The sequence below is a fragment of the Pelodiscus sinensis genome, chromosome 26 (assembly GCF_052426305.1).
Source record: "Pelodiscus sinensis isolate ZL-2025 chromosome 26, ASM5242630v1, whole genome shotgun sequence".
In the NCBI taxonomy this organism is placed as follows: Eukaryota; Metazoa; Chordata; order Testudines; family Trionychidae; genus Pelodiscus; species Pelodiscus sinensis.
In genome coordinates, this window is record NC_143077.1 from 8,475,426 (window position 1) to 8,496,702 (window position 21,277).

General features: G+C 54.1%; 1 protein-coding gene across 2 annotated transcripts in view; it reads left to right on the plus strand.

The window, feature by feature from the left end:
* Window positions 1-21,277, plus strand: part of LOC102448601 (protein argonaute-1) — a 61,304-nt gene that overhangs the window by 16,024 nt on the left and 24,003 nt on the right. Inside the window, exons 2-10 of one of the 2 annotated variants that reach the window (XM_075909047.2) lie at window positions 9,123-9,306; window positions 10,918-11,038; window positions 12,632-12,813; window positions 14,174-14,310; window positions 15,313-15,447; window positions 15,887-15,974; window positions 17,622-17,769; window positions 19,034-19,153; window positions 20,802-20,924. In XM_075909047.2, the coding sequence (XP_075765162.1) occupies window positions 9,123-9,306; window positions 10,918-11,038; window positions 12,632-12,813; window positions 14,174-14,310; window positions 15,313-15,447; window positions 15,887-15,974; window positions 17,622-17,769; window positions 19,034-19,153; window positions 20,802-20,924 (1,238 nt within the window). Of the gene's footprint in view, window positions 1-9,122; window positions 9,316-10,917; window positions 11,039-12,631; window positions 12,814-14,173; window positions 14,311-15,312; window positions 15,448-15,886; window positions 15,975-17,621; window positions 17,770-19,033; window positions 19,154-20,801; window positions 20,925-21,277 lie in introns of those variants that run through there. The other variant, XM_075909048.2, reaches the window with a different exon arrangement.

A 21,277-nucleotide genomic window follows, 5' to 3' on the forward strand; every position in this document is an offset into this window, starting at 1 on the left:
AGTCCTTGGCCTCTGGGAGGTGTCCCACAGTGCCCTGCGGTCACTGCTCTGGCCAGGACTTTCAACTCTACTGCTCTCCAGGTGGACAGGAAAAGCCTCAGGAACATTTTTATTTCAATTCTTGTGTGGGCAGCACGGTGAGCAGACCTCAGAGCAGGCAGCACACCTGCACAACACACCTGACCATGGTTCCCAGACAAGCACCAGCATGGAGCATGCAGGAGATCTTGGACCTCATTTCTGTGTAGGAAGAGGAATTTGTTCTGAGAACTACAAGCCAGCAAAAGAAATGCAGATATTTTTGTCAAGATTGCAAAGGACATGGAGGAGAGAGGATACACCAGGGACACCCAGCGATACCAAGTGAAAAGGAACTGAGGTAGATGTACCAGAAGACAAAGGAAGCAAATGCCTGGTCTGGATCATTGCTGCAAATATCTCGCTTCTATGAGCAGATACATGCAATTCTTGGTGAGGGCGACCCGGCGAGCTTCTCTAGCCGGTCTGTGGATTCCTCCCAAGATGCTCCTTGGGCAGCAACATGGAGGACTGCATGGATGAGGAAGAGGAGGAGGAGGAGAATGGTCAGCATGCGAGCGGGGGAACCGATGCCACTGACAGCCAGAACTTTTTTATAACCTTGGAGACAATCCCCTCCTCCCAGGACATCTCTGTTGGGCACTGATCCTGGGGAGGGTACTTCTGGTGAATTCACGTTTTTGTTTTTGTTTTTTGTTTTGCTATAAGTGGGTTAAGGCACTGGGTGTGATCTGTGGTGGCCATTGTGCCTACACAACTGAGGGTCCCCAGAACATCTTGTTAACATGTCTGGAGCCGGAGCCGGAATCCTCCATGCCGATGTTTCTCAATTGGTGCTCTGTGGAACCCGGGGTTCTGTGAAGTGAAAGTAAGGGTTCCGTGAGGAGCTGGCACTCCCCCACCCCCTCTTAAAGAGACGGAGCTTTTTTGCGTCGGGACTTTCTCTCCCCCCCCCCCCCCCCGACGAAACACAGCAGTTCCATGGCCAAATAAAATTGGGGAACCCTGCTCCATGCACATCTGCAACTCCTCTGCAGGAAGAGAAGGTTGCACTCTCCAGACAAATGGGGGATGCCGACCACCCAGGCGCCAGGTGAGCTCCTGCCCTGCCGCCATGCCTGGGCCCCTTTCCCTCCCCCTGCAAGCTCGAGCTCTGGCCTGTCCCTTACCAAACCGAGTCCAGCTGCTCCCTTAAGAAATCCGAGGTGTACCTGCTGCATAGTGGACGCTTAAAAGCATAACTGTGGCCTTGTACATAACACATCCCTATTGTCTCTAGACAAACCTTCCTTTGATGCTAAGAGATTAGGTTTTACGCTCTACAGCGTATCTCCTATAAAGTCTGCCCTTGACTATATGTTACAGCGGGAACAGCAGTGAGTGTGGAATGTAAACAGCTAACCGTTTAACCAATAAGCAGATGCTTTATCGGTTACCGGTGTCGGTTACACTAAGCGAAGCAGCCTCCCTTCTTCACGCCCGAGGAGGCTTCGCTGCAGACTCTGCAGTATAAAGCTGCGGAAGGTAACGGTGTAACCATGCCCAGCTGTTCTCTGAGATTTTCAGAAGTTCCCCTGTCACATGATTTTTAGCATCCCTATTTCTCATGCTTCTGCCTCGATGGGCAGAGCTCCCCAAACTTTAAGCTGCTGGCGCCACGTCACTCAGTCTTGCTTTTACCGTGGGCCAGAACTGGTCAATTACTGTAATGCATCTTGTATATAACCCTAAAGGTGTAAGAAGATCATGCCTACCCTGAAGAGCTTACATTAGCATAGACAAGACAGCAAGGGTGAGAGTGTTGGTAAGCGTGGGAAATCATTTTATCTTAGGCGTGTGCAGGGTAAGGTAGGCAGGAGTCCAAGGAACAAGAGGGAGGAATGAGCTGGGGAAGTAGGTGGAGGGGACAATGGGAAGGTGAGGAGTAGCATGGGGCCAGGGGAAAGAAAATGAAGACGAGTCCCTCTTACAGGTTTAGTGATAGAGATGTAGCCGTGTTAGTCTGGGGTAGCTGAAGCAAAATGCAGGACAATTACAGGTTTAGTTTTGTCTTTGCTGTATCAACTCCTGGAGCGTGCTTTCTGTCAACTGCTTGTTTTGATTCCCTTCCATGTGAGAACCTCATGTTCTACTGCTGCAGGTCTCCAGGACAACCGTGTTTGCACCAACTGCAATATATCCTAAAAGGCAAGCGCCCCATGGTTCAACGTTGCATCAAAGATGCCTGTATGTTTTAAAATTGGAGGCCTGTTAAACTTGGTATCCAAAAGGCAAAGATGGGTTGCACAAGCCCCGTTTCTGAGTCTCTCTGGAGCACACCAAGCCCCAAACTCATCAATAGCCCTGCTCACCAGAAATGTGCCTTGAGCATCTGCAGGTGGGAATGCTTCACTGTTCCTGGTCAATAGGAGCTGCCGGAAGCGGCAATCAGTACATCCCTCCCGCAGCTTCCGTTGGCCGGGAACGCCAACCATGGACAGTCGGTGTAAATAAACTTTTGCGGCCTCGCCAGCGAATTACCTTGTGAGGCCAAGGACTCAGCGGGCTGGTCAAAATGTGGCAGTCAGATGTGGCCTGTGGACTGTATTTTGGAGACCCCTGCTCTACAGCGTTAAAATGCTGCTTGTGGCTTGGCTTTAGTTTTGGGGAGGTGGCATTATTTTTAGGGTTTTTTTTTTTTTTTTGGCTGGGAGAGGCTTTGGGGTAGAAAGAAGGTTCTTTTCTCCTGTTGCTTTTTAAATGGCTTTTCTGCATAAGAGATGTCCTGCTTTTCCCCATTAGTTCCCTTTTAGCAGTGACGGGAAACCCAGGGGAGGATGTAGGGCAAAGAGCTTTACCTTCATGCCACCTTTCACTTCTCCAGGTTGGCAGCATCCAAATAAATCAGTCTGCAACTTGAGCAAAAATATGCCTCAATGTGATTTCTTCCACCATGCAGAGTTACTGCTTGAGGCTGCCTTCTTACCTCGCCTCTAGTGGAGAAGAGAGAAACCTCAAGATTAAAAAAAAAAAAATCTAGCAAAATCAGAGAGTGTGAGCCCCTGAGTTGGGGTGGAGCTAGCTAGTCGTATTGTACCAGGAAATCTTGGCCAGTGGTTTCATCGGTTGTACAGTAAACTTGCACGTCTTTTGGTCTTTTCATTGGGGAGGGCTGCTCATCTGGTTAATACCTTCTCCTAGCATGACCCCCTCCACCCCCCCAGCTGTAGAGCATTTCTCTTCTGTGCACACTACTTGAGACTCAACTCGCTTGTCTTCCTCAGCCGTCGAGGGAGCAGTTGGCTATCGGCCTCCTGGGGAGAGCCATAGTTCTGAGTACTAGAGTTGAAACTGGCATTGCTCTGATTCTATTCCCAGCTCGCCAGTGGACTCTGTAAAACTTTAGGCAGGGTGGATTAAGTTCTGTCTGGTCAGAGTCGGTAAAGCAGAGATGATGCGTACAGTGCCTCTTGCCTGCGTCCAGGACCGTGGAATAGTGACCGTAGCTATTATTTGACTGGGCCGCGCTGATCGAATAACTGGAAAGCGTGGACAGTGAGTCGGCTTTTGAGACCCCAAATTTGTCGGAGTCTGTCTCTGAGTCCTGCCCTGTGCCCTGCATGCCACGGGGTGCTATTAAAATAATCGTTCCCAGAATGAGCTTCGTTTCTGTGCCCTGGAGCAGAAGCCGCCCTTCCCTGCCTGCCAGGGTGGAGTTCCTCCCCCAGTGTGTTCACTTCTTGCTGATAAATCAGGCTGGGGACAGCGCTCTGGGAGAGCGGGGCTAGCTGGATTCTTCTCTGTGCGGAGGGGACAATAGCTGGCTGTGCCGGGGTGGGGGGTGGGGAGCTGCCCTGGATTGCAAATGGGGCCTTCTGCACTGTGACTCGGACACTGAACTCTCTGTGACCTGGCTGGGAAACGGCCCCCAAACTCTGTTCCCAGATGCAGGCGAGGGGATCGTTGTTTGATCCCAAGTAAATATTCAACCTGGTGATTTGGAACGTGCCTGGAGTAAAAACACCTTTCGCTTTTCTCTCTTCACCTGTAGCGTGTTGCCAGTGCCGTGTCCTCTGAAACCTCTCTGGTGTGACATGCAGAGAGACAATCCCCTTGCTTGGGCTGTAAAACGCCCTCGAACTTCCACCTGCCATGACTGGGCAAGGGCTGGGAGCGGATCAAAGCAATGAATGTGGCTGGTAACTCTTGTGAAGCAGATCTCGTGCCCTCCTCTGGGTAAGGGGTTTGCCCCTCTGGATTTACCCTTAATCCTCTCTGCTCTTTACCTTTCAGAATTGGAAGGATGATTGTTAATTACTAGGGATGTAATAGAATAACCCTTTGACCGGTTAACTGATCAGCCTAGGCTTATTGATTACCGTTAACGGTTACACACAGGCTGCCATTCCTGGGGAGCTGGCTGCCATCCCACACTGTTGGCTCCATATCAGTTCCTGGGAAGTGGGGCCAGAAGCTGGTGTGCACTTGTATCAGAGGCCAGAGCACAGGGTGGCAGCCGGCTCTCGGGGAGCAGGGTCGGAAGCTGGTGCGTGCCTGTATCAGAGGCTGGAGCACAGAGTGGCAGCCGGCTCTCGGGGAGCGGTGTTGGAAGCTGGTGCGTGCCTGTATCAGAGGCCAGAGCACAGGGTGGCAGCCAGCTGTCAGGGAGCGGGGCTGGAAGCCGGTGCATGCTTGTAACAGAAGCCGCAGCATGGGGTGGCAGCTGGCTCCTGGGGAGTGGAGCAGCAGCGGGGAGCCACCCCGCACTGCGGACTCTGCTGTATAAAGCTTATACTGCAGAGCCCACCGTGTGTATCTGCTGAGATTTTCAGCGGTTACATGGTCACTTAAATAACCAATTTTAAAACATCCCCAGTTATTGATGGTATTAAATCCTGATTAGAGGACTTCAGTGACTCAGCCAGAGGTTCTGGGCTTGTTACAGGGTGGGTGCAATGACTTGGCCCGCGAAGAGCAGAAGGGCCAATGCGAGGATCAGGATGGTCGTGTCTACACTATAGCCTTTTTGCGGAAATACATATGCAAATGAGGCTAAGTGCCGTGCCTCATTTGTATAATTAATGAGCACCCATTTTTGCGCAAGAGGCTTTTGCGCAAGAGCTGTTCTTCTGGGAAAAAATGCTGACACACTCTGCTTCCCATCACTGCTGGTGAGTGTGGGGGGTGGACTGGGCCCCCCATTGGCAGTGCCAGGCCCTCCAGGCGGTGGGAACTTGAGGGTAGGGTGGAATGGGTGTAGGGAAGGAGCGGGACAGGAAGAATCAGGCAGAACAGGGGCAAGGGTTTGTGGAAAGGTGCGGAGTGGAGGTTGAAGAGGTGGGGCGGGGTTGGGGTCTGGAATAGATTAGGGGGGTTGTCCCCCCGCATTCCCTTAGGAACAGCCCTGCCTCCAAGCTCCTGTCCCCATCTGTTTCCTGTGTGGCAAGTGTCTCCCTCTCACATATTTCCCCTCTCGCCCCAACCGCAGTTGTTGCTGATAGAGCTGGGGGGCTGGTGGGAGCAAGGAGTGAGCGGGGGCTGGCTTTCTCGTTTCAGGCCATCTCTGCAAAGCCTGTTCCTGCCGCGTCTTCCATCGCCATATGCCGCTTGCGGCAGGATCTCTGCTGTCGCGGGATGCTGAAATCGGTTGCTCTTTGTCGGGACGGTGGCTACGATGCCTCTTTGGGGGCTGAGCCCAACTGGGAAAAGTCCCGTTTTACTTTCAGGCTGCCGGAGAGGGTCTTTGTTCTCTGCCGGAGTCGCAGTGGTCCCTTGACCCTTGCAGCGAGCCCCCGCTGCTGTGAAAAGGGTGCAGATGGCCGGCGTGAAAGCTCATGGGATTGTTTTTGTTTAATCCACCCTCTTAACTACTCCTGAAAGCACAGAACTTTCAGATGCACAGCCTGAAGCTCGCCTGCTGCTCCTCTAGCAGGTCTCTGCCACTGCCAGCCGCTGGCTTGATGCTGGTGCCAAGGATGGATTTATTTCTGGGGCCCACTTCTGGAGGGTTTGCTAAACAATGTCTCCCTCCATCTCACTCCGAAGCCATTGAAGGTTGCGCCGCGGTGCGGGGCTTGGGAATTGACAAGACCAGCGTCTATTTATAGGGCTGTCCTTATAACAAAGCATTCCATTTGTCAGAGCCCGGCGTGGATCATGTTTAACGTTCCCGTCGCTGCCTTGAAGCCGAGCAGGCGTGCCTGAGAGGCAGGTCAGCCTTTGGCCGGCTCTGCGTTACTGTGTGGGCGAGTGCCAACTGATGGAACCAGGACACCGGAGATGTTCCGGGGGAGATTCCAATGGGAGAATTTCCTGCTGGGCATTCGGGTGGGGCGGATCACCACCCATTCAGGGTGATGCTTGCTGGTTAACCTTTCACATCCCTATTGCCCATCTGCCCCTAACTCTCCGTTAGGTTGTTACCAGAGTCGTGGCTTGTGGAAGCAGGTGGTTCTTGGCAGAAATGCTGGCTTGCACTCGGGATGCAAAAGCTTATCGGTTAATGCTGTAGACCACATGCATTTCTCCCGCCCCTCCCCCGGGCGAGTAAATTTTTTACAGCCCTTGCTTGCACCAGGTGCAAGACCTCCCCCTGCGACGGCTCTGAATTTAAAGTGTATTGGGAGCCAGGCAGGCAGGCAGCCTGGCTCAGTTCTGGCTTGCACCAGGTCCAGGAGCTCAGCTCCCCCCCGACAGGGGCTGCTGCCATGCCGGCTGCTGCCTCTGTATCAGAAGCAGCAGTGTGGGGCAACCGGCAGCCGGTCCATGAGGGAAGCTGGTTTTTAAACTGGCTCCGCTTGTGGACCAGCTTCCGCCTGGCAGCCCATGCTGCTGCCTCTGATACAGAGGCAGCAGCGTGAGGTGGCAGGGGGCTCCTCAGGAGTGGAGCCAGAGTACCCTGGCTGCCAGCCCTGCCCCCAGAGACTATCGAATAGTCATGTAACCGATAAGAATTCTTGAGGATAATCGACTATTCAATTAACCGATAGTTAACATCCCTCGCGTGCACTTGACCTTCCAACCAGTGCAGATTGCTCCCTCTTCCCCAAGCAGTGTCAGGAGGGCTTGTGCCATGGGGGGAGGGATAGCTCAGTGGTTTGAGCGTTGGCCTGCTAAACCCAGGGTTGTGAGTTCAGCCCTTGAGGGGGCCATTTAGGAATGTGGGGCAAATCTGTCAGGGATGGTACTTGGTGGTGCCATGAGGGCAGGGGACTGGACTCAATGATCTCTCAAGGTCCCTTCTAGCTCTATGAGATAGATGTATATGTCAGGCTAACAGGCCTATAATTACCTGGCTCATTCTATTCATCTTACCTCGAGTGAGGAGTTCTTCTGTGCCGAGTGGGAAAGGTCAGTAAGCAGCTTGGGGAAATGACTGGCTGCTTTCAGGCTCCTGTTAAGAGGCACTGGGGACACCAGTCCTCTGGCCCCTGAGGTAACGGAGAGCCACCCTGGCTTCCCACTCTGTGTCTGGCTTCCCACTCTGTGTCTGAGCAGAGGATTGTGTTTCAAGTGTACTTGTGATCGGGGCACATGGCTGGAGCCAGCCCTCCATCCCTAGCTCTGCCACCACTTCATGTGATCCTGGACAAGTTGCTCTCCCTTGGGGCCTCAGTTTCCCCACCTTCAGAATGGGTATCATTACACATCCCTAGTGCCCATCTGCCCCTAACTCTCCATTAGGTTGTTGCCAGTGTCGTGGCTTGTGGAAGCAGGTGGTTCTTGGCAGAAAGGCAGGCTTGCACTAGGGATGCAATAATATGGTCGGCATCGGTTTTCAAACTTTTTCTCGTGGCCCAGATGAAAAAAATTGTTGATGCTGTGACCCAACATAATTGGACTGGAGTGTGGGCTCCAGGGTGGGGCCAAGGAAGAGAGCTGTGGGGTGTAGAGGGGGCTCTGGCTTTAGGGGGGGTCAGGGCTGGGGCAGGAGAGGCTTACCCTGAGCAGCTCCTGGTCAGCAGTGCGGGGGGGAGGGGGAAGAGGGGGTTGGCTAAGGCAGCTTCTTGCCACTCGCAGCACCACAGACCATGCTGCGCCCCAGCAGTAGGTTCTTGCCAGTGGGAGTGCGGAGCTAGTGCTCAGGGCAGGGGCAGTGTGCAGAGCCCTATGCGCTCTCCCTCCCACACACACCTAGGAGCTGGGTCCGCTGCTGGTCACTTCTGGGGCGCAGCTCAGTCTGTGGTGCCAGGACAGGCAGGTCACTGCCTTACACCCCCTCTGGTCACCCGCTTCCCCTGCGGCAACAAGCCCCTGTGCCTGATATCCCACCACCCTGTACTGGGTTGTGACCCCTAGTTTGGAAACCAGTGCCCTACTGTGTGGGGGTTTAATTTGTGCAAGGTGCTCTGAGACGCATTGGTAAAAGGCACCACAGATGGGGAAGCAGTCGGTGAGGTTCTAACCAGAGAGACTGACTGGGCTTGTGGAGAACAGGGACCTGGCGACCAAGGAAGTCTCTCCCATCTCTAGGTGCGCTGATCCTCCTTCTGAAGTTGTAACCCCCTCTTGTAATGCTGTAACCTAGTAAACACCTGTACACATCACTTGCAATCATGTCTCCTCCCCGCATCAGGATTGCAGAGAGACTGAAACAAAGGAGAAATAACATACTAGGGATTTTAAGGACTAGTCGGCTATCCAATAAGCAAATGCTTATCGGATAGTTGACAGGATAGTTGACTAGTCGCTTCCCCTCCCCCCGCCTTGCTGCCTCAGATAGAGGCAGCGGGGTGAGGGGGAAGAAGGGAGGAGTATTTCTAAGGGGCAGTGCTGGTGGAGCCCAGGATCATCTGGGGACTCCAGAACTGACCGTGGGCTCCATGCAGCACTGACCCTTTGAAACACCGCAGCAGCATTTCAAAGGGGCAGCGCCGCCCTATCGACTAATCGAATAGTCGATGCAAAATGCATCGACTATTCGATTAGTTGGTTACACGATACTTAACATCCTTATAATCTACTGGAGAAAACAAACCTGGCCTCTATTGAGTGCTGCTCTTGTCTTCAAACCCTCTGTGCAATTCCAACTTCCCAGTCCCAGACTGTTTACGGCGTGTGCTGTCCCCAAATCTCCTGACCTTTCACATTCTCTTGTTCCCTAGTTGCAGGCACTTACCTGCCACCCTTGCAGCAGGTATTTCAAGCACCGCGTCGGCCCGGGATAGGAACTGTCGGGAAGCCAATCAAGCTCTTGGCCAACTACTTTGAAGTGGACATTCCCAAGATCGACGTGTATCACTATGAAGTGGATATTAAGCCCGATAAATGTCCACGCAGAGTCAACAGGTAAGGCAAGTATTCAAGGATTCAGCACTCTTTCCCGACTCGGCTCCTGTGGGCAGACGCAGCTGCTATGAATGCTTTTCCCTTCCCGGGAGGTGCCGAAATAAAGCTTCTGGGATCTCTGGACCATCTCCAGACTGGGATGGGGAACAGCGTGCAGAAATTTCTGCTCTGACTGCCTGGGCCCAAGACCACGTGAAACTGCTGGGAGCGCTTTGCAAAACCTCCCGCCATGTGGTGCCGCCGTTGTGACACTCGGTGGAGGCGGCGATCTGGCTGCGAGAACACCCTCCTTTGCCTTTCCCCAGCAGAACTGAGTTTTCAAACACTCTGCCCGTCAGTCTGAAAACAGGCTCAACGTGCAGCGTGGTGCAAAACACTCCACGCTCCCTGAGGATTTTACTCCTCTCTCGTTTAGGGACGTAACTGGTTAATCGGTAAGCCGCCCCCTTAACGGGTGATACTACCAGTTCCGGTTAACCGCAGCAGCTCCCTACCTGTCCCGGGAAGGAGGCTGCTCCAGCCCCGTGGGAGCAGCTCCTGTCCGTGGCGGGTCCAGCTGCCCTCCTCCCCCTCCGCAGAGGAGCTAGCTGCAGAGTCCCTGAGAGCGTGGCTGACTCGCTGCCACAGCAATGCCTCCTCCCCAGGAATGGGGCCAGCAGCCCTTGGCGTGGCTTCGCTGTGGGCTCTGCAGAATAAAGCTTATCTAAGCTTTATGCCGCAGAGCCCTCGGTGTGTGTAACTGGGTGACCACTCGGATTTTTAGCGGTTACACGTGTAACCGCATTTTTACGTCCGAAGTCTCATGGCAGGGTGGCGTGTGACACAGTTGGCTTGTTTTGGAGCGGTACCCCGGGGAGGCGCTGTGACTTCTGCTTGCATGCCTGTCCTGGTGGCACCCATGGATCCCAGTGACAGCTGCATTTCTGCGAGCACCCTCCAAGCCTTCCTGTGCGGAATGATGGAGGCATTCCCTGGGCTATGCCGATGGCTGACCTGTGCAGTCCCGGCTACCCTGTGCTGCTCAGCATTTGTGCCTGGCCCTGATGGCTCAGGAGATAACGGACCGTAATACTGTCTCCGGTCCCCCAGAGCAGCTGTGCTATTTTGGCAATGGATGCAGACTTAAAAATAGCAAGCCCCAGACCTTGGGCCAGTGTATTTCCTTGATCTCTTCCGCCCCCTCCCCCAACAAATTTAATTCAGAGCTTGTGAGACCAGTGAGCAGATGCTGCTGTTGTTCTCTAGCCATTTGGCAGCTTGTCTGTGTGTAGATCCTTGGAGCTTCCCCCCTGCCCTTCTGGCATGTTCCCTGGGGACTGCTGCCAGCTCCTAAGTGCCCGGATTCACGTTCCCGCGTACCTGTTACACCCTCGCTGATTTCCCCAGGTAGCGGGCAAGGCACCTCCCCGTCCATCTGGGGGATGAAGGATTGTCTCTGGTTGTTTTTGACCATCCGGTGGGGCTGCTATCAGATCTCAAGATGAGCCAGTCATTTTTCTATGCCCAGTGCTGTCTCAAGAAGCTGAACCAGCCAAATAAACGATCCCATTAGCTTTGCTGTTCTCTTGCTTTTTTTTTTTCCCCTGTCCCTTGCCCCCCTGCTCTCTGCAGGGAGGTTGTGGAATACATGGTGCAGCACTTCAAACCTCAGATCTTTGGTGATCGGAAGCCGGTATATGATGGGAAAAAGAATATCTACACTGTCACGGCCCTGCCAATCGGAAATGAACGGGTGAGAGCGGGCGTTCCTGGGGGTGGCCCAGCCAGGGGTACTCCAAGCTTCCTGGAAATGCAGAAAGACCAAAGGGGATGTGTGGGTGTGGGTGTGGGAGTGGGTGTGGGTGTGTGTGTGATCCTGGCTCTAGAAAACATGTCAAGAGGTGCTTGGGGATGGGGCGAGAGGCCCTGTTCCCCAAACCCGCAGCCAGGAAGTTTGGCCCACAGGTAGGGATGTGGAGTTGGGGGGAGTGGGGGAGCTCAGACCAGATCTTTGCTGGTGGCTGCCCCCAATGCACAGGAAGTAGTGTCATTGTGAAGAGGAAGAGACAGGGAGGTGGGGGGTTGCTTTATGTTACTGTCCAGCTGTGTCAGCCAAGCGTGCCGCTTGAAGATTGCCTAGGCTAGAGGTACCAGCCAAGTCGGGGTCCTGCTGGGTTGGGTTGTGCACAGACCAGAGCAGGAGGCCATTCCCGCCCTACAGAGCTTATCAGCTAAATAAGTGACCCTCAAAGGCTAGGAGAGGAAATAGGAGTCACAGAGCGAGCTGGGCCAAGCCTGCCATACCACAGACAAGGAGCTGCTCCAGCCTGGCCAGGCTGCCGGTTAACCACTACCAATAAGCATCACCCGGTAAGGGTGATAGTTAATCGGTTACCCCTTGACATCCCTACTCCTAGTCCCTGCAGTGTCTGCTGGACCATGTTGCTTTTCCTAGATACGTTTTATTTCAAGGTAGGGATAGAAAATAATTTTAAGAAAGAGATAGAAAATAAGATACAGAATATCTTAATGCCTCTGCATAAAACTATGGTACGCCCACATCTTGAGTACTGTGTACAGATGAGGTCTCCTCACCTCAAAAAAATATTTTGGCCTTGGAAAGGGTTTAGAAAAGGGCAACTAAAATGATTAGGGGTTTGGAACAGGTCCCATATAAGGAGAGGCTAAAGCGACTGGGACTTTTCAGTTTGGAAAAGAAGAGACCGAGGGGGGATAGGATAGAGGCATATAAAATCATGAGTGGTGTGGTGAGGGTGAATAAAGAAAAGTTATTCATTAGTTCCCATAATAGAAGGACTAGAGGACACCAAATGAAATGAATGGGTAGCAGGTTTAAAACTAATAAGCAAAAGTTCTTCACACAGCGCATAGTCAACCTGCGGAACTCCTTGCCAGAGGAGGCTGTGAAGGCTAGAACTAGAACCGAGTTTAAAGAGAAGCTAGATAAATTCATGGAGGTTAGGTCCATAAAAGGCTATTAGCCAGCGGGTAGGAATGGTGTCCTTGGCCTCTGTTTGTCAGAGGCTGGAGAGGGATGGCAGGAGACAAATCGCTTGATCATTGTCTTCGGTCCACTCCCTCCGGGGCACTTGGTGCTGGCCACTGTCGGCAGACAGGCTACTGGGCTAGATGGACCTTTGGTCTGACCCAGTACGGCCGGTCTTATGTTTTTATGTTAAGGTAGAAAGGCCAAACCCGTGAAGGGCAGGAGGAGTGTTGGCTGCAGCGGTGTGTGTATGTGGGACGGGGGTGCTGTGGTGAAAGGGGAAAATGCTGTTGCAGCCTGGCAAGCAGCATTCTGACTTCTGTTCCCCTCCTGCCTCAGGTTGACTTCGAGGTAACGATCCCCGGGGAAGGCAAAGACAGGATATTTAAGGTCTCCATCAAGTGGATGGCGATCGTGAGCTGGCGGATGCTCCACGAAGCCTTGGTGAGCGGACAGATCCCGGTCCCACTGGAATCTGTCCAGGCGCTAGATGTTGCCATGAGACACCTGGCGTCAATGAGGTAATCGGCTCCCCCGGGGGCACGGGAAGGGGTGTGTGGAGCAGGATCACAGAGAGGAGCTGGCATCCTCACTCGGTGCGAGTACTGGAGAGGGGTTGTGGCTGAGGCGGGCTGAGATCTCCCTATCTCCGGTCACGGGGAACAGCGACATGTGACGAGAGCGGCTGGTGCGTGTGGTAGCGGATGACAGCAGTTCCTCAGGCACAGGCGTGCCTCGGTTGCTCCTGTCCTCTGCCCAGAGCACAGCTCAGCCTGGTCACCTGTGGGCTGGGATGCTTCAGCTTCCCTTGGGTTACTGGTGGTGACCTCTACTGTGACGCTGCCCTTGCGCCTGAGCGGGTGAGGAGTCTGGCGGGTACGTTTCTAAGAGAAACATCTGCTGCTTCGCAGCGTTATGCTTTCCCACTGCCGAGTGCCAATGGAAGCCTCTAACATTCAGCACAGCCGCTCCCGTTCTCCAGGCCCGGTGCTTCCAATCGCTAGCGGCCTCTTCCCACAGGCCCGTGAGGAGGCAGGAAGGTTTGGGGAGATTTTGCCTTGCTTTTGTTGGCTGCCTGCTTTTAGCCTCCTAACTTTCATGGGCTGACTTCTCTTCGGAGCGGCTGAGCGCCCCCAACCTCAGTGGTTGTTAGATTGGAATCGCTTTGGGGCAGGGACCATCCTTTGTGTCCTCTTTGGGAAGCATCTAGAGGGGTCCTGGTCTGTAACTGGGACTCCTAGCTTGGGATGTAAGCGACTAGTTGAGTGAGTACTCCACTAATTGCTCTCCCCCTGCTCCCGCCTCTATATGAGAGGCAGCAAAGTGAGGGAACAGGAGCCGGTGCTGGGGAGAGGCAGAGTCGCCCCCAGAAGCTGACCCTCCCTCCTCCCCCCCATTGACTAATCTAGTAGATTTGATTAGTTAATTAACTGATACTTAACAGCCCTACTCCTAGGTACTCCCGAGTGGTGGGACTTTATTTTGGTGCCACCACATGGATTCAGGGGGCTAAATAAACGAAGGTTTTTAAACCAGGGATGTGAATGATTAACTGGCAGGAGCTGGAGCAGCCCCTCACCCGATGTGGGCAGGGGGCTGCTGCAGCCCGTAGGGGCCTGCCTCGAGTGGGAGTTGTTCCAGGCCGGTCGGGGCAGGTTGGGGGGGGCAACTCAGCCTGCCCCTGTTGTAAGCAGTTAACCGGTCAAACATCATGTTAACCCAGTTAAACCATTAACCATCATGCCTGACGGGTTAAACGTAACGTTAAACGGGATTTTACATCCCTAGTTTCATCCATTCCTGGGGTGTGCCGGCCGACTTCCATCCCTGTTCTCGCAGGGCCGATGGACTAACGTGAGCCTCGTTTCCCCCGTTTTGCAGGTACACTCCCGTGGGCCGTTCCTTCTTCTCCCCTCCTGAAGGATACTACCACCCTCTGGGAGGGGGCAGGGAGGTTTGGTTTGGCTTCCACCAGTCGGTCAGGCCCGCCATGTGGAAGATGATGCTCAACATTGACGGTAATTCACCTTTGGCGCCGGCAGACTCCAGCTTCGCCCGCTAACATGCGCTGTCACTGGAGTGTCTGCTCTGGTACCGCAGCTGCTCTCCGGCCGCAGGGCGGTACTGGGGAGATCCTGGCCCCCCCCTCCTGCCGAAGTGGGATGTATTTTTAGAGGGAGCCTCTGCAGGGAGCGGCTGGGAGCCTCAGAGCCGGGGCCTACATGCTCGTGGGGCTCATCTTTCCATGCTCAAATCAGCCCTATAGACGTTGCTGCTTGGGCTCTGGTTGGGTGGGGAGAGGGTCCAGAACACAAGCTCCAAACCGAGCTACCCCGTTTCAGCATCTGCAGGCGCTGAGACTCCGCCCCAGCCACAGGCTGGTACCCAAGGCCCTGGGGACAGGGGGATAGCTGCTGAGGGCAGTGGAAAGGACTGTGCCGGGCGGGCACTTCCGAAGTGCTCAGCGCTGCCCTGACTGCACCCGTAGAATTGGCCGGTGTTTCCTAGGAGACGTCTGTAGAGACAGAGGTCGGGGAGTGCCAGGCGGGGGCTCGGTGCAAACGGGCGCCTGTTGGATGCTTCGTCCTGCAGCCCGCAGCGCTGGGACCCTTGTCCAGTGACGAGGAACCGCCCTAGAGGAGGCCAAATCTTTTTACTATTCTTTTGGGACATGGTGGTGGGTGTTGAGATGCTGCCTAGCACGGTGGGCCCCCCCTCCCGAGTCTCATTGCCCTTCTCATGAGAAGTGACATCTCTCCACACCTCCCTGCTTTGTCCAGGGGTGCCGGCAGGTGAGGGTGGCGCTAGACTCTCAGGAGATCTGGTGGGCTGCCAGCCCCCCTCCGCAGGCCTACTCGCTCGGGGCGATAAAAAGCAAAACTGACCCACAGCAGCCCGGGGGGATGCCTGGCAGGTTGTGAGGCCCCAGTGATGACCCAGGGCAGGGACTGAGGTGTTGCCCGCCGTTAGGGAGTGCCTGGTTCTCTTACAAGACCGTTTTGCGCTCTCCTTCCCTGCAGTGTCGGCGACAGCCTTCTACAAAGCCCAGCCCGTGATCGAGTTCATGTGCGAAGTGCTGGACATCCGGAACATCGACGAGCAGCCCAAGCCCCTGACGGACTCGCAGAGGGTGCGCTTCACCAAGGAGATCAAAGGTAACCAGGCGGGGTGCTCGGTCGGCCAGGGTGCGTGCGGTTCTCTCGTGTCCCGGGTGTGAATTAGGAGGGTGCTGAAATCCCAAGATATGGAGCAATTTTCTGCCTAGCTCAGCCTTATGGGGAAGACACAGGAAATGTGAGTTCTAATAATCCCAGCTGTGCCTCCAATACCCTGTAACCTTGGGGAAGTCACTTCATCCCCAAAATGAGCAAGATCAGGCTGTGTAGATGCACTCTTTAACCCTTAGCCCACTGGCATCCTCCTCATTGGCCGGCAAACGCATGCTTTGGAGGGCATGTTTGTAGACAGGCCAAGTCTCCGAAGGGTTAATTGTTCAATTAAAGCACATGCAGAGTAGATAAGAAGCTGGTCCGCGAAACTCTTGTCACAGCCTCTGAGCGCGAGCTGAGATTTGCTGTCTCTCTCCTGCGTTAGGTTTGAAAGTAGAGGTGACCCACTGTGGGCAGATGAAGAGGAAATACCGAGTGTGTAACGTGACCAGGCGACCAGCCAGCCACCAGACGTAAGGCGGGGCTGCAGGGGGGAAATGCCCTTGGAAAAATCTGAGCCGTTCTCTTCGTTATTTAGCAGCTGCTGTTAGCCTTAGCGAGCTACAAAACTCCAGCCTGTGATGGGGCAAAGCAGCTTTGGTGCTCCGTGCCCTGCAGACGGGCTGCACAGAGGGGCTTGCATGTAGCCGGCTATAAATGACAGGAGCGGGATGCCGGGGCGGAGTGGGAGCTGAGAGGAGACATGCAGCAGAGGGCATGACTGGAAAGACTGTCAACTCCCCCTCCCCCCACACACACACACATTCGCATCTCTTTGAATTTGGCTTCGTACTGGGTCAAAAATAGACACTGGAGAACAGAAGGTTTAATCAGGAGGTGAATTCATGCCTTGCGTTATGGGTGTGGTCCCATAAGCACGCTAAGGGGGTTGCACACAAAGCAGAGTTCTGTCCTCAAAGAGCTTTCGAGGACTCTCCAACCCAGCTGCATCTCCCCAGTAAGCTATAAAATGCAACTGGGGATGCTTGTAGGGGTCCGGTAATGCTGCAGCTCTTCGGGGTGGGCGCTGTGGATTGGGACTTGGCAGCGACCGAGCCGAGGTTGGTCCAGGTCTCTGTGGGCGATGTGTTTAAATGGGAATTGCATCCAGCTTTTTTGGTGGCCACTCGCACTGTAGCTAGAGCCGGTCAACGTATTGTTGTTTAAACCCTTTTACGATGAAAATGTAAATGGGCGGGGTTGGAACACGGAAATGGGTTCGCCAAAATGAGCTTGGGCGGGAAAAACACGTATTCCATGCTTGCCTCTGAAAAACACTGAGCACTTCTTGGCCAGGTCTTGTTCCGTTGCTGTGGGGCTGCTTCTGAAACTCCCTGGGCTCCCCGATAAATTGGAAATGTCAAAGGTAAATCTGCAGGGAGAAGAGATCCAAGTGCAGGCAGCAGCTTCTTGTAGGGCAAGGATGGGTAAAAGGGCCTCCGCAGGCTGGATTCGGCCCACCAAGCGGGTTGATTCAGCCTGCGGAGGTCCTGCCACTTCCCCGCCCCCAGGCCAATCAGGACCTAGGGATGGGGAAGCGTGTGGCGCTTAGTCAGCCCTGGCGGTTGACTTTAAGTGCTGTGCACCGGAGGGCAGGGAGCGAGAGGCTTCGTGCTCCCTCATCCCCCCAGACCAATCAGGCCTGAGAGCAGGGGTCTCAAGTGGTCACCTTACAGAGAACACTGATCCTCACGCCTCTGTCATCCTTCAAGAGCCACCACCCTGTTGCAAGAAAGGGTAAATGTGTGACTTTCTTCTTGAGCCCGACTGTGCTGCTGCAGAGGGGAACCGAACAAATAACAAACCCTCTACCCAGCAGTGTTATGTGCAACACGCCCTGCAAAAAAATTAGTTTCCGGATGAGCTTGTTAAATCAATGAGAACTTCAGAGCAACCCAAGGGTCAGAATGTTCTTCTGCGGACTTGCTGGATGGACGGCTCTTTGCTTTCTCTCCCCCTCATTTGAGATTGCGTTCCGTTTACCCCACCTGCTCAGGTGCTTCCGGCCCGGCTCTGTCCTCCCCCCCAACGTGCTGAAGAGAGAGGGCTCTAGGTTTGGAAGTGCCTAGGATTTCTTGGTTCAAGTAGATACACCCTTAAGCATCCCTCTTCTCTGCCAGGTTCCCCCTGCAGTTGGAAAGTGGCCAGACAGTGGAGTGCACTGTAGCTCAGTACTTCAAGCAGAAATACAACCTGCAGCTGAAATACCCCCACCTGCCGTGTCTGCAGGTCGGCCAGGAACAGAAGCACACCTACCTGCCCTTGGAGGTGAGCGCCCAGGCTGCACGAATAAAAGGGGCTATGAAGGCCTATGGTGTTCTCCTTGGCCAAGGCTGGCAGCAGGAAGACTCCCCCCACCCCATGACTGTCGTTTGGGAGGGGGGCTTGTCGATCTGCCGTCCTTTCCCTTCCCTCATTTTGCACCCGTGACCCACCCGGGCTGCACAGGAGCCGGTAACCGAGAAGTGAAGGTTCTAGCAAGCGGGCTTGCAGGGAGCAAATGTTTTGCTCTGCAAAAGGGCTTGGCCGTGCTGTGGAATATGCCACCAGAGTGGCATCGCAGGTTACTGCCCTACCCCCCCGCGCCCAACTCAGTCACTGAAGTTAGGCCAGAGCATTATAGCCCTCAGGACAGTAGATTGCTCTGGGCCACAGGGAGAGAACAGGCAGGGCTGTGGCTAAGGGGAGCCCTCGCTGGGTTTAAGGGCTGGTGTTTCCAGGAAGTAAGGACGGCAAAGGTGCCTCAGCAGAGCAGGGTTCCTGCTGCTTCTCCCCCCAGCAGCGTGTCATGGTGCAGAACTCTGAACACCCCGACAGCAGGGACTGAGCCTCGCAGCTCTGATCTCAGGGCAGTCTCTGGGGCCTGCGCTGAAAGACCCAGCTCTGTTGCCTAGAGCAGGGGGGTTTGAAATGTGTTTTTTCTCATGACCCAGTTGAAGAAAATTGTTGATGCTGCAACTCGATGTAATGAACTGGAGTGAGGGCTCCGGGGCGGGGCTGAGGAGGCGCGTTGGAGTTTGGCTTGATGTGGGGGGCAGGAGGGGCTTCCTTTGAGTGGCTCCCGGTCAGTGGTGCGGCAGGGGGACTAAGGCAACTTCCTGCCTGTCCTGGCACCGCAGACCTCGCTGCCTCCAGCCGGCAGCAGGTTCCCAGCCAACGGGAGTGCGGAGCTAGAGCCGGGGGCAGGGGCACTGCACGGAGCCCTGTGTATTCTCTCTCCTAGGAGCCAGGCCTGCTGTGCAGGTGGCTGCCTTAGCCCCTCCCCTCCCCCACCGGTCACCTGATCCCCCGGCAGCAACGAGCTCCAGTGCCCGACATTCCCCCACCCAGTGCTGGGTCGTGCCCGTAGTTTAAAAACCGCTGCCAATAGGGCTCTGGCAGCTCATCAACTCCTGTCTGGAGCCCAGACTCCACTAGAGGGGGCCAGCGTGCCATATAGAATGGGGGAGGGGTTACAGGTGCTCAGGGCTGCTTACCAGGTGGGTCTGACCTGCTTCTGGCTGCTGTCTCCCACTCTCCACCTGCCCTGTAGGTGTGCAACATCGTGGCAGGCCAGCGGTGCATCAAGAAGCTAACGGACAATCAGACGTCGACCATGATAAAAGCAACGGCGAGATCCGCCCCGGATAGACAAGAGGAAATCAGCCGACTGGTAGGTGGGAGGAGGGGTGGGGGGACTGGAGGTGCATCCCCCCCCCCCCCCCCCAGAACCGTGCAGGCCTGTGAGCAGCATGGAAGCCGACTGTTACGTAGTTGGCCGGGGGAGGGGCGTGTTCCCGGTGGCATTGAGGGCTGGCTGCCCACAGCCCCGCCCCTTCCACGAGCACAGAACCCCTCCCCCACACACCTTGCCCAAGGGCCCGACAATTCTGTCTGTCTCCCCCCCACGCACACATGCAGGAGGCCATTCTGCTTTTACTAGGCAGTGTTATGAGCCTGAATGGACCGAGTCTTGGGATAACCGTCTGGTTAGTTTAATTTCCATGCTGAGCTAGACATCCCCTTTCATAGGCCGATGTATTTATATGCCGGTATAAACTCCCAAATGAAGCCAGCGCCCTCGATGGCCGTGTGAACTCCGTGCGCATGGTGAAAGAACCTTGTTGACGGAATCCCAACCCAAAAGAGCTCTAGTGAAATCTGGAATAAAAGGCTAGAGAAATAAATCTGATCCTGAGAGCTCATAGGGTAGGGATCATTCACAGAATCCACTAGGAAGCCTTTTCACCAGCTCTTCGACGGACTTGACACCCATGGCATTCGTCAGACTTCCCTGATGCTCTGCAGCTGCATAGGGCAGCTCTTGGGGGAAATCAGGGAGCACTGGGAGATTGGAGAAGCCTCTTTTCCCAGCCAGCAGGTGGTGAGGGGTTGGTCGTTGGTGTGTTACTCTGGCGTAAGTCTCTGGGCTCCAGAAATCAGGGATGCACGATTTTTCTACTCTAACACTTAATAAAGATTTCTTGACACTTGGAATCTCTGCTGACACACTTTAACTCTTAGGGACACACTCTGCTCTTAGCTGCATGGATGTAAACCCAGAGTTAGCTCCCCAAGGGACAGTTTTGGCCCCTAGTTTTAAAATCCCGACCATGTCAGTGACTGCAGAGAATTAGAATGGCATGTCCCTGATCTGGACGGCAGTTGTCATCCCTGTGTCAGACAGCACAGGGGTCTCTGACTTGCAGCTTCAGCGTTGCCTGTTCTGCTCTGAATGGGTCTGTTTGGTCGTTGGCCAAGGCTGCACACCAGCTCTGAGTGTGTTCTTAAGTGCTATGGAGCTTCTCAGGCTGTCTCTAAAATAAATTAGACACTTCGAAATTGCAAATGAAACTGGGATTTAAATTTCCCGCGCTTCATTTGCATAATGGCGGCTGTGGGTTTTTTTTCAAAAAGGGGCTTTTCGAAAGAAAAACGGCTGTTGAGACTGGGATCGTTTGAAAATAAAACCCTTTTTCGAAAGATCCTGTACTGAAAAAATGAGTACAGGATCTTTCGAAAAAGAGTTTTATTTTCGAATGATCCCAGTCTCAACAGCCATTTTTCTTTCAAAAAGTCCCTTTTTGAAAAAAAAAAAAAAAAAACCACGGCCGTCATTATGCAAATGAAGTGCGGGAAATGTAAATCCCGGCTTCATTTGCAATTTCGAAGTGTCTAATTTACATCCCTTTTTCAAGAAAAGGGTTGTAATCTAGATGTACCCTCAGAGATTTCATGCCGCCACTCCTTGGCCCAGATGTTGGCCAAGGACACTACTTCCTGAGCAGCATAAGGAACTGAACCAGTGTCTTTCCCCCCAGATGAAGAATGCCAGTTACAACCTGGATCCGTACATACAGGAGTTTGGGATAAAGGTGAAGGATGACATGACGGAGGTGACGGGGAGAGTCCTTCCAGCGCCAATCCTGCAGTACGGAGGCCGGGTAAGCTGACGGGTGTCATCCCTCAGAAGTCCTTACATTGTAATCTGGGGCTTGGGAAGTTCTTGGGAAGAGCCTGTGGTTTTCTGCCCCAAACAAACCAGAACAGAGTGTTCCCGTTTGTGCCTGAAGACTGCGGTTTGTGCCTGAAGACTCTTTGCTACACTTGGCCTGCCTCATCTAAAGAGAGGCCCTGGTTGAAAGGCTGGTCAGAACTTCTTGCAGCCAGGACATTTGAGAGGTGTCAGTTGGGCCTGTGGTTTTCTTTTCCATTAACTTCCTTTGAAATAGTGTTTCCCTAACTGGGCGTTAAAGCTGCTTAAATCAGAGCTAAGTTGGAGCCCAGTGGGATGGAG